This window comes from Narcine bancroftii, chromosome 7, assembly GCF_036971445.1.
Source record: "Narcine bancroftii isolate sNarBan1 chromosome 7, sNarBan1.hap1, whole genome shotgun sequence".
NCBI lineage: Eukaryota > Metazoa > Chordata > Chondrichthyes > Torpediniformes > Narcinidae > Narcine > Narcine bancroftii.
The window spans coordinates 4,761,169-4,773,281 of record NC_091475.1 but is presented as its reverse complement, the minus strand read 5'-3'; the positions used below and the strand labels follow the sequence as shown (position 1 = coordinate 4,773,281).

The 12,113-nt window shown below is 40.4% G+C and overlaps 1 protein-coding gene across 3 annotated transcripts in view; it reads right to left on the bottom strand.

The window, feature by feature from the left end:
* Positions 1-3,188: 3,188 nt before the first annotated feature.
* cblb (Cbl proto-oncogene B, E3 ubiquitin protein ligase) overlaps positions 3,189-12,113 on the bottom strand; it is a 126,390-nt gene continuing 117,465 nt past the window's right edge. For all 3 annotated transcript variants that reach the window (XM_069888593.1, XM_069888594.1, XM_069888595.1), the window contains 3 exons: positions 9,793-9,936; positions 7,024-7,146; positions 3,189-5,481 (listed from right to left, as the gene is read on the bottom strand). In XM_069888593.1, the coding sequence (XP_069744694.1) occupies positions 5,204-5,481; positions 7,024-7,146; positions 9,793-9,936 (545 nt within the window). In that variant the 3' untranslated portion in view covers positions 3,189-5,203. The remainder of the gene's footprint in view (positions 5,482-7,023; positions 7,147-9,792; positions 9,937-12,113) is intronic.

The window sequence follows — 12,113 nt, the reverse complement described above, 5'->3', positions numbered from 1 at the left end:
GACAGGGAACAGGAAGGAACCGTGAAATTGATAAGCAGTGTCATTGATTTGAACTAACTTTGAGAAGTGTGAAAGGGAAAGAAGGAAAGGTGATGGGGGTTTGAAACACACTGACTCAAAGGATGGCACAAGCTGAAACTTTACACATTTCTTAAAATATTAAACACATGCACTTTTAGATCTGTCAAGAAATGATGAAAGCTGATGAATGGAATTAGACTGACATTCTAAGAACTCATGTTAAACATTTCAACAGGTACACAACCAATTTAACATTTATCTTGAAATTAAAGTAATGTCAAAATATCTCTGCTATGGCGTAATTTTTGGAATTATTCCATTATTCAGCATCTATTAATACCCAAACACCCATCCAATGCAATGAAAGTTTTAAACTATTCCAGCCTGAAAACAAAACATTCTCATCTAAAATAGCCACACAATTGGAAGGTTAATCAAAACATCACACACAAAAAATTGATCACTAAATTACAATGCAAAACCCTGTGTTAATAGTAAGACCACTGAAAATTCGCTGGACATCTAAGAGCGTGAGTGACTTGCAAAACAGTCTTCTTTGCAATCCATTTACAGTGTGTGCAGTGTGCCCAGTAACCGACTTTCACGTGGGATCTTCAAAATGGGAAAACCTGTTGACAGTTCAGAGGGAAAAAGAAGCAGTGGTTTTAAGAATAGAGCAATACTTCTGAAGAGGTGTATGGGGGAAGTTTTAAGCACAAGGTTAAAGATACGAAATTGACAAAATCTTTCACAATACCTAGTTGGAGCCGCATTAGGTTGTGGGAGGAGACTATGTGAAATGTGCAACACACTGGCAGGGTCACAGTCAACACGATTCATGATACAGTTCAGGAAACCAGCAGGAGGGTAAAACAGCTGGAATGCAGCACAAGTTGGTTCAATTGTGCAAACGTAACAATAGAATCCGAAGTGTTTCACATCTTTCATTTTTTCTTCTTCAGTGCAATCCAAGTTCTCAAAGTTTAAGAGGATACAAGACGACATGCAGGAAGATCAATTCTACTGCACAGTGTCACGCATCGAAAGTTAAGTTCAGGATAAGCAGATAAATGTCACATGTTGATGATCCTGCCTGCATGGGAAATCAGTTACCTGTGTAGGAAATGATTGTAGTATTTGGCAGGGGCTTTAAATATTAACTTTACCAATGTTTAACAGACCACATTTAGAAGGGAAGGTGATCTCACTGAAAAACCAAAACTCTTACATCTTGATTGGGTAATGCCGTGGTGTTTCCCCCAGCTGGTGTGTCTGTAAACAAGGGGCTGGCCATTCACGTCAGGAATAGGAACCTCCTTGACCCATTTAAGGGGAGCGTGGAGGCTAAGTTACTGAACGTATTGCAGGTCAGATGATTTTTGACTTTTAGAGGAATGCAGGAATAGCAGGTGTGCACGAGAAAATGGTTCAATGATCAGCAGGGATGAATCGTCAAATGGCCTATTTTGCTCCTGACCGGCAGGCATTCAAGAAAGTATACTGAATGATGCATTTTATGCCTCGATTTCAACCCCCCCCCCACCAGAAATTCCACATAATGAAAACGGAATTTCCGATTAATGGTCCAAATTTCTGGTGCAAGAAGAGGCTTAAAATTGGAATGAAGCCTGTCAGGAGAAAACGGCCTGTTGACAACTTCAATCCAGTGGACATTATAAATGAGAAATAGACACAATTTATTTGTTAATACTGATTTTATAAAATATTTTAACAAGAACAGAGAAAAAGATAAAAAGGATGTTGAATAAAATATAAATTAATTGCACACATTACAAGTTTGCCACGTTAGACAAATAAAAAGGCATTCTTTTCAACAGAAAATCAAGTTAAAAGGAAAATAAATCTAAGAAACTACTGCCACTTTTTAAAAAAATGTCAGAGTTCAGAGAAAAGGCAGTATCTGATTTTCAAAGAACTCCGCCAGGAGAAGGAAGAATCTTCCACCAGGAGGCAATTCGTGGTAGAGCACTCATTCTTTCAGGGAGATGAAAAGTTCTGTTCAGCTCATAACCACAGAGCAATGATGATCACACCAGAATATGCTCCACAAAAGATTTTGTTCACCATTTTTTTAAAAAAATGCTTGACTCAAGTGAAGCTCCTATAAATGGTGGCATTCAAATGGTTGGTGTGATTGTCAACGTTCCCAAGGCTCATGATGCACAAGCAACTTGCTTTACTCTGCAAGAACAGCTAGTACCTACTACCTGCTCTAACTGGACTGTACACTTTTCACAGAATGCATCCGTTAGTCAATACAGGGGGTTCCATGCAAAAACCCAATAGAAAATAAAATCCACTGATAAAAGACATGCGGGAGCAGAACAGAATTCAGCTGATGAATAAAATACAGCACCAGTCACACGTGCCTTGAAGTGAATCCTCTCTCTCTCTTTGCTATTTAAACACATTTAGCTTCAAGCACTTGCACTCAAAAAAAAAGTACAGGGAAACTAAACAAGGCAACAAGCTGACCAGTGCAAAGGGAAAAGCCTTCCAAGTTGACCATGAACAAAAACCTGAATATCAGAAATATTCACTGGATGTACCTGACAAAAGAATGTCATTCACATTTATTTAAGCAAAGGTAAATCATTTGGCATTGATGCACCACTCCTGAACTTTATTTCAAATTTCAACTCCAATGAATTGCTTTTCTTTAGATTCAAATGATAAGGTTCAAGTAACCTTGAAAGTTCAGTCCTCAGTTAAATAGATAACCACTGCAGTGCCATCTAGATCCATTTAAATTTACCTTGGTCTCAGAAAAATATTTTAAATGACAATTTAATATAATGCTGATATTGATTGCTGGTGTAAATATTTTTAAAAAAATTAAATGACTTACCATTTAAGTAGCCTTTTAATGAAAAGCAGCAATTGTCCACTACATTGGCAGAAAATATTACTATAATGTGCAGTGGGAGGGCAAACTACATTCCATCTCACATTGAGAGGCAGTACTTTGATAGGTTACAGTAGGGCATCAGGTACTGGCATCATACCTTGGACAACAGCATCGGATGGAAACAAAAATAATTAAAATGTTCAATGGTAGACTAAAGTCATGTGTCTATTTTACAAAATTTGTTAAAATACTTCCACTGCATTCAACTTGAAGACAATTATTGAGTCAAATGCATGAATGTTTCCATAAGTATATTTAAAAATGCAAATATGTTAATTTTTTAATTAATTTAGATATACAGCACAGTTACAGGCCATTTCAGTCCATTAGTCCGCGCCACCCAATTTAGACCCAATTAACCTACCCCCCCATCCCAGTACATTTGGAATGGTGCAAGGAAACCAGAGCCCCCGGGGAAAGCCCATGCAGACACAGAGAGAAGGTACAAACTCCTTACAGACAGTGTGGGATATAAACCCAGGTCCCAATATCTGGTGCTGTAAAGGCGTTCCTCAAACCCTTAGTTTTTGTTCTTTTTATTATCAATAATATTCTGTTACTGTTCCAGTGGAGGGCATAATTTACCACAAAACACAATTTGAGTGTCTGCAAGTAGAAAAACCGACTATAGAAGAAACTGAGATCAAGGTACTGCAGTTGAAGAGTTGCACTAATTTAGGCAAAATGAATTTATGTAATAATCTCAGTATGGGATTAAGTATTAATATTTTTAATTGACCTGTCAGTTTATATCAAGGCATCTTAAAATTGGACAGTTCAGAGGTGATTAAAAAGTTTAAATTGCTATCAAGGGCTTCATGATAAACCAATTACTGTAATCTATCTACTTGAACTTTGCACTTGTATGTAATTTATGACTTCTATAAGGCTAAGGCTTGCCCCAAGTTCAAGATGTACTAGAAATTATGATACAGTTAAAGCTTATTTACTGTTCCCGTCACCATGGTTATCTAGAAAAAGGCATCAATAGAAACAAGTTATTTTGTTCTCTACTATTAGATGCAAGAAAAGGAGTAAACACCTCTTGAACTAACAAGGACACTGATCATTTCAAAGCTTCAACAATACCTGACACATTATTAACAGTGCAAGGTCTATTACTTTCTCTCATCTGTCCATTATCAATACTGATTTACAGTGATACCAGACTTGGAACATGACCGCACTCAAATTTTTCCCCAAACAAGAGGATGCTGATTCGAATTTATGAAAACTCTTATCGCTCCCCCTCTGCAGAAACAAGTACAGCAAAACTGAGACTCTACCTCTTCTACACAGTTCCATCATCTATTGGCACACAATTGAATGCAGGCAGAGTTTTACATTCATTTGGCCATTATCAGTGTGTATCGATCTTGTGTCTTGCCTCCTGCTGCTTTCGCTTTTCTATATCCAGCATTATAAATGATTTAAATATATAAAATGACAATTCCATTAATGATGTTGCAATTCACAAACAAATAGGCCAGAAACCGCAATATCAGTTTTGTTTCCTCAGAATATAGATGATTTGGTTACCTCGTAAGAAGGGAAATAGAATAAATGCAGTAAAGGCGCTGCACAAGTGGAAATTGTAAAGGATGCTGTCAAAAATGACCTTAAAAGGCAATATATAGACAAATATATGTATTCTACATTCAGAATTAGGTTTTTTTTAATAAAGAAATGTAACTTGATCTCAGAAAAGACTCAGTAGTGAAGGCCACATGCGTTCTGCATCTGTTGGATAGGTTGTAATGCAGTAAATTAAAGCATCTCCATTTAGTCTGTGTTTTAAACTGAACAATGGGGCGGAGAAAGGAAGAGGCCAAACCAGCAGTGTGTCCCCATCAGTGCAGATGACACAAAAAGGAATACTGAAGCAGAAATGGCTGGTTCCCAGATTCCGGACAGGTACTTAGGCCAACAAGGCGATCTATCCATCCAACTCAAACAAGTCTCATGTCTTTTGATAACGGTAAGCAGCGGAGATCTCAAGGAATTCACAGGAGTGAAACAGTAAACTTTCTTCTCATTTGAACCCTGATTCTTAACATTATGGCTAACAAAAATACATAGGAGTCATTCTCTATCTTCTACTAGAAACCTTCCCAAGAAACCCACAGTAGAATCTGCATAGTTGGTTCCCAACCATTGTTCCTGCTCACTGAATGTTACTTCAAAACTCAATTCTCTTCAGAAATTCAGAAGCCTATTCTCCGGGTTTTCCATTCACGCATGAACAGCTCACTGCTAGGGATTAAGACGTGAAGAAACAGGGGGATAGCAGGCAAATTCTCTTAAAATACTTCTTGCCATCTCCACTTTATTTTTAGCTATCAAAAGGGCCCGTTTTACATCCTCAAAGGAGTAGCCTTCACCCATGAGCTTTGCAATTTTTGCATCCACATTTTCTCCTGCTTGGCTGCTCTGCAAAGCTGGTTCCTGACCAAGGTTTTTCTTGTGGTAGCCATCTGGTGCAGTCCGACGAGGAAGTGGTTTAGGAGGTCTCATTGGTGCTTGTGAATTTTCTAGAATAAAAGTAGACAGTAGAATATTGATTTCTATTAACAAGTGTCAAGCGATTTCCCCATCACCAATTAAACTAATGCAAAATTTCATTAATCCAAAATTTTATTCATGAATTTTCCTAACACAATCAGAGACAGAACTATACAGCACAGGAACAGACCCTTCGGCCCAACTCCTCCATGCTGACATCTCAGCATGGACTAGAGGTGAGTAAACATCTCAACTAGTCCCATTTGCCTGTGCTTGGCCCATATCGATCTCACCCTTACCTTTTCATGTACCTAATCAAATACCTTTCAAATGTCATAATTGAACCACTTCTACCACTTCAATTTTCCATATGGACACCCTGTGAAAAGGCCGCTCCTCCATCTCCTTTTATATTTTTACCCTCTCCCCTTTAATCTATGCTCCCTCATTTTAAATTTTCCTCCCCTAGTGGAAAGACTGTCACTATTGACCCTATCCATGCCCCTCGTGATTTTATATATCCGTACAAGGTCACCTCAGCCTCCTATGCTCCTAGGAGGAAAGTCCCAGTCTATCTAGCCTCTACAACTCCAGCCCTCCAAACATAGAGAATCTATGGGTTGACAACCTATAGCTTCGATATCCTGTCTTTGACAGAAACCTTTGTTTTCCTACCAAGTAACTGTAATACAGAGAAAAATGTATGAATTCTTAAATTATCCTCAGTACTGTTTATTAAGTCATATTTTTCCCTATTCAAACTTTTTTCAAACTCATTTTCATAAAAAGGGCACTTTCGTCCAATTTATAAAGGGAAATTACTTAACTTTTTTCTTTCTTCCATAATAATCGCTTGCGAAAATGATTTCAGAACCGATTGCGTATCTGATACCTACCTGTTGAAGAACTTCCCCAAATACCGGAAAATCTAAACGTTTAATTTTTTAATAAAATTCTACCGTAAACCCATCCTCCCCAAGAGATTTACCATTCGGCATTGAATTCAAAGCTGATCTAATTTCACTCAAACCAATTGATTTTTCCAACTGGTCCCTAGTCCAGTCATTCAATTTTGGCAGCTGCAATCCACCTAAAAACTCCTCTATTTTACTCTCATCCTGTCTTATATCAGAGGTATACAATTTCCTATAAAATTCCTTGAACTGTTCATTAATATCTTTCAATCTACGAGACACCCCTGAATTTTTCCTCACTGCCTTTATTCTTCTTGACATTTGTTCAGATTTCAACTGCCGTGCTAATACCTTATGTGTTTTATCTCCTAATTCATAATATCTCGGATTAGATCGTTGCATTGACCTTTCAGCTCTATAAGTTTGTAACGCATAGCCTTTTCTTTTTGAACTAAGAACTTATTCAACTTTTTCCAAATGCTTTCATAAAAGTACCTTTTTAATCACCAGACTTTGTAGAGACTGCAGAAAGTTGAAGTACTTCAACTAAATATTCCCAGTCGAGATGACGCCATTTTCTTTCATTAACCAGTATCTGTGCTCAGAAAATACTTGGTTCAGTTTGGTTTTCTCAGTGCAATATTTTCCCCTTCTTACCTGTCAATGAGGGGAGCTGATCGTAGTCTTGCGACATCCTGTTAGATTTCTGGCTTTCATCAACTGTCCTTCTAGCAGGTGGCACAGGTACAGGAACAGCCGAGGTGTCAAAGGCAGCATCGGCTTTCAATCAAGATTAAAAGAGTTTTAAAAAATAAAACTGCACTTTAACATGTGCCCCAAATGACGGTGCTTTATGGGAAATACATCACTAATGTAATAAGTTGCTTCTGAACTCAGTAACCATTCTGCAATATGGAGGCTAGTGAACAATTCATTGCTGTTCATGAGCATGTTGATTGAAGTTCCTGACAACGACATCAGAAAAACCATTTCCATTCCTCTGGGGCTAGGATTCTAACATCCTCCACTGAATACCAACCCCGTTTAAATAAGAAAAAGGTGGTCCTCTGGGATGAGCATTGGTCACAATTTAGTCATACAGCACAAAAAAAAGTTCCTTCAGCCCAACTCATCCATTCCAAACAAGTTGGCATTCTGGGCCAAATTCTTCTAAACCCTTCCCATCGATTATCTGTCTAAATATCTTTTTAACATCGCAATTCCACCCACACCTGTGGTTTCCTCTAGAAGTACCCTTATAGTTTTTCAAACCTCAGGACCCTGATGTACAAATATTCTGAAGGGGACAAGACATTGGCTGGGATTCTGCAGTTAAAAGCCACTTGTTTAAAAATGGTCAAGAAAGTGCACTGAGTCAAGGGTGCTGGGGTGAGGCACACTTGAGTGTATGTGTGCACATCTGAAGGCAGGGGGTGCCCAAGTGTGAGAGACCTGCAGAGAAAGCCATAGTGAAGTGTTATGGGGCAAAGAGGAGGAGCGAGAGACAGAGAGGATAAATTAGCTGACAGCTATATCTTTCTCTGCCATTCCTGTGTGTGATTCATATCCAAAAATGTCTGATCAATTTTCTTGAAGACAGAGTTAATGAGGCATAAATGAAAACTATGCATTTTGGGGGGGGGGAGGAAAAAAAAGGTAATGAGTCTTCCAGCAAAAGCTGCAAAAGTGAATAAGGATACGTGCTACGTGCCTGCAATAATAAAAGGCCTTCGATAAGGTCCCGCATAAACGACTGGCTTCCAAAATCAAGGCTCATGGGATTGGGAGCAAAGTATTGATGTGGATTGAGAACTGGCTGGCAGGTAGAAGACAGAGAGTTGGGATAAATGGCTCGTTTTCTGAGTGGCAGGCGGTGATCAGTAGGGTGCCACAGGGATCTGTACTGGGACCCCAGCTGTTCACAATTTACATTAATGATCTGGATGAGGGGATTGAATGTAATATCTCCAAATTTGCAGATGACATTAAGCTAGGAGGGGTTGTGTGCATGGAAGAGGGGGTCAGGAAGCTCCAGTGTGATTTGGATAAATTGAGGGACTGGGCAGATCCATGGCAAATGCACTACAATGTGGATCAATGTGAGGTTATCCACTTTGGTCATACAAACCGGAGGGCAGATTACTCTTTGAATGGCAATAGATTAAGAGATGGGGAAGTGCAGAGAGACCTAGGGGTACTTGTACACCAGTCTCTGAAGGCGAGCATGCAGGTACAGCAGGCGGTTAAAAAGGCAAATGGTATGTTAGCCTTCATATCAAGAGGGTTTGAGTCTAGGAACAAGGATACCTTACTGCAGCTGTACAGGGCCTTGGTGAGACCCCACCTGGAGTATTGTGTGCAGTTTTGGTCACCTTATCTAAGGAAGGATGTTCTTGCAATGGAGGGAGTGCAGAGGCGATTCATCAGGCTGATACCTGGAATGGCAGGAATGACTTATGAGGAAAGATTGCGCAAATTGGGATTGTACTCGCTGGAGTTGAGAAGATTGAGAGGGGATCTCATCGAGACCTATAAAATTCTGGCAGGACTGGACAGAATGGATGCAGATGGGATGTTTCCAAGGATGGGAAAATCCAGAACCCGGGGCCATGGTTTGAGGATAATAGGCAAACCATTTAGGACCGAGATGAGGAGGAATTTCTTGACCCAGAGGGTGGTGAATCTGTGGAATTCATTGCCACAGAGGGCAGTAGAGGCAGGTTCATTAAATCTATTGAAGAGGGAATTAGATCTATTTCTTCAGTATAAGGGTATTAAAGGTTACGGAGAGAAGGCGGGGACGGGGTACTGAACTTTAAGATCAGCCATGATCTCGTTGAATGGCAGAGTAGGCTCGAAGGGTCAAATGACCTACTCTTGCTCCTATCTTCTATGTTTCTATGTTTCTAATATATTCATTCTTATTTTAAAATGGTCAATGAAATACTCCATTCCAGACATTAAAGACTGCTAGCATTTTTGCCAACTTTAAAGTTTAAAAAAAACATGGAAATTATTACAAAACTGTGAAAGATTGCAGATAGCATATTGATTCAATAAAATGAAGGCTGCTTCAATGGAGGCAGATTTAAGTTATCAATATTAATAATATTCTTGTCTAGTTTGCAAGGTGCAATAACTTTTAAAAACCTTTTGGTTTGAAATACAAATTATCAGAAGTCAACATCTTTTTAAAATTTGAAGAATTACTTTTGCAGTTTTTGGTCCAATTATCCTGGGTGCAATTTCACAGGAATATTTGAGAGGAATAAACAACCAAAAATTTCTCCAATTTTACGAATCTAACCCCCAAAATGAATGCAATTACAATATAAAGTATTTTGATAAGCCAAGAATTTGATCAGTAATATTCAACAGTTATACTTCAGATTTCTTCTTTATTATGTACACTGAAATGTGGATTACCTGCACTGAAATGGAAGGATTCATGAGCAGATATGGGTCTGCTGCCTGAGCCAGATGACCTGGGCAGATCTGGTAGGCTGACTCGTACAGGAGGTGGAGGTGGAGGCAGTGAATGAGGTGGGCTGTCAAATGCATTATCACTCGCTGTAATAAAATAAAATAATTAAATCAAAAAAGTGAGTGTACCAGGACTTTCACTAACAAATCAAAAAATTGTTTAAAAAAATGCATTTTAAACACATAATAGCCTCAAATTCAAAGCATTTTATACAAATCCATTTCTGAACAAAATTGCCAACAACAAGTGACAAATGATTTCAACAACACATTTTAGTTTGTTCAAGTTTTATATTTTGGACCTCCCCCAACTGATTTTGAAGATACTATGAGAGCTGTGATACAGGCAAGCTAAGGGCAGGCCCTCAACATTTGTCAGAGCTATTTTTCAAGTAAAGCTTGTCAGTTGTAATTTGACAACCTCTTTGCTGCACTCTGCCCATCTGAAGTACTGACTACCCTTGTGATCGGTGCTTCCAAATCACAGCACCTGGGTAGCCCTCCTGGGACCCGGGTGCGAATACTGGGTCAAGGGTACAGGATACACCTTTCAAATCGCAGCCAGACCTACCTGATAAATCACTAACCTGGTGATTTAAGGGGCATCCCGCCCCCGCGGTGAATGACGCGTCATGCACTCATGAGAAGTATCGGCCGTCAGTCGCCACCCACACCCCTCGCCCCCCACCGTCGTGATGCGAATGGGTGGTGGGAGGGGGAAACGGTTTGACATGCCGCTCCAGTTCGTGACAACAGCTCAATGTAGGAGTGCGAGAATAAGGGCCGACCTCCTTACCCATAATCCCCCACACTTCTGGAACCGCTCTGCCAGCGCCAGACCGGTTCCAGCTGCATGGGGGATTATGGGTAAGGAAGATTGCCGTTGCTCTCGTACACTTACATTGAGCTGTCACCACAAACCGGAACGGCAGCACATCGCAGCAGTTAACACTCTTCCACCCTCTCGATCGCAGCATTTACCACTCTTCCACCCTCCCGATCGCGGTAGTGACCTCTCTCTCTCCCCACCCACCGATTGCAGCAGTGACCTCTCTTCTCCCACCCCAGATCACAGCAGCAACGCTTCAGTTAGGGGTTTCCCTGTGACGCGTGTCATCACCAGAATAACCAAGTTGGCCATTTCCCCTTTTCAAAACACCGGAGTCTGGGTAGGTTTTACTGGGTTCCCTGACTACCTCTGAAGTAGATCAGGGACCCGGTTGGGTTCTGATCGGGTTGACTCAGTTGGACCTTTTCAAGACACCTCTTCTGTAACAGTGCAAATTGCCTTGCTAACCCCATTTGACATGGCAGTTTGAAAGGGCCGAGTAATAAATGCAATTGTTTTAAATGTTTGGCAGCCTCACCTTTCATGGAAGTTGGCCCTACAAAATAATCATGTTTGTTTTCCTCATCTGTTGGCCTGAGGCAATACAAAGTGGTAATGTGGGCTCAGAAGCAAAAGGCTCATGTGACTGAAATTCTGAACCATTTTATAGAAGATACCAGAGACCCAATTTCAAGCAAACCTCTATTTTTGATCTTTCTGGACTGAGATCAATTTCTGGAAATATCTCATTAAAATAGGTATATTTTCATAAATTCAATACAAAAATAATGGCGGTGCAGACCTGCGGAGGGTGAAGTCACAGCGCCCCCCCACAGGGTCCAACTGCCTGGTCCGACTGCTGTTGGTTCTGTACAGGCTTTAAGAAGCCCATTAAGGGTACTGACGGTGGTTTATATTAAAATCCCGTGACTGCAGGGTCTGGCCCAAGACGGTGGCACCTATGATCGGCAGCGACTTGGGGAAGCGAAGGACTAGTCCAAGGCATCAAAACAAAACAGGGAGATCAACCCACCTTTTGAGAAGGAGAAGTAGAGAAGACAACCTATGGGATGATGACCACAGCGGTGGAACAGTGAGTGGAGAAGGAGACTTTGGCTCACGAGGCTTCAGCAAGCAGAGGCTGAGGATAAGCTCGATTCAAGTAAGATCTTTGAATTTAAATTAGGAAGAGTTCATGAAGACAGCAGCTAGGGCAGTATAACGCTCTGATTGCAGGATACGGGACAGCACAATTGTCCTTAATGACTACACCTGCAAGAAGTGCATCCAGCTGCAGCTCCTGGAAGACTGAGTCAGGGAGCTGGAGCTGGATGTACCCCAGATCATTCAGGAGGCAGAGGCAGTGATAGAGAGGAGCTTCAGGGAGATAGTTACCCCTAAAAGACAGGTAACTGAGTGACTGTTAAAAGATGGA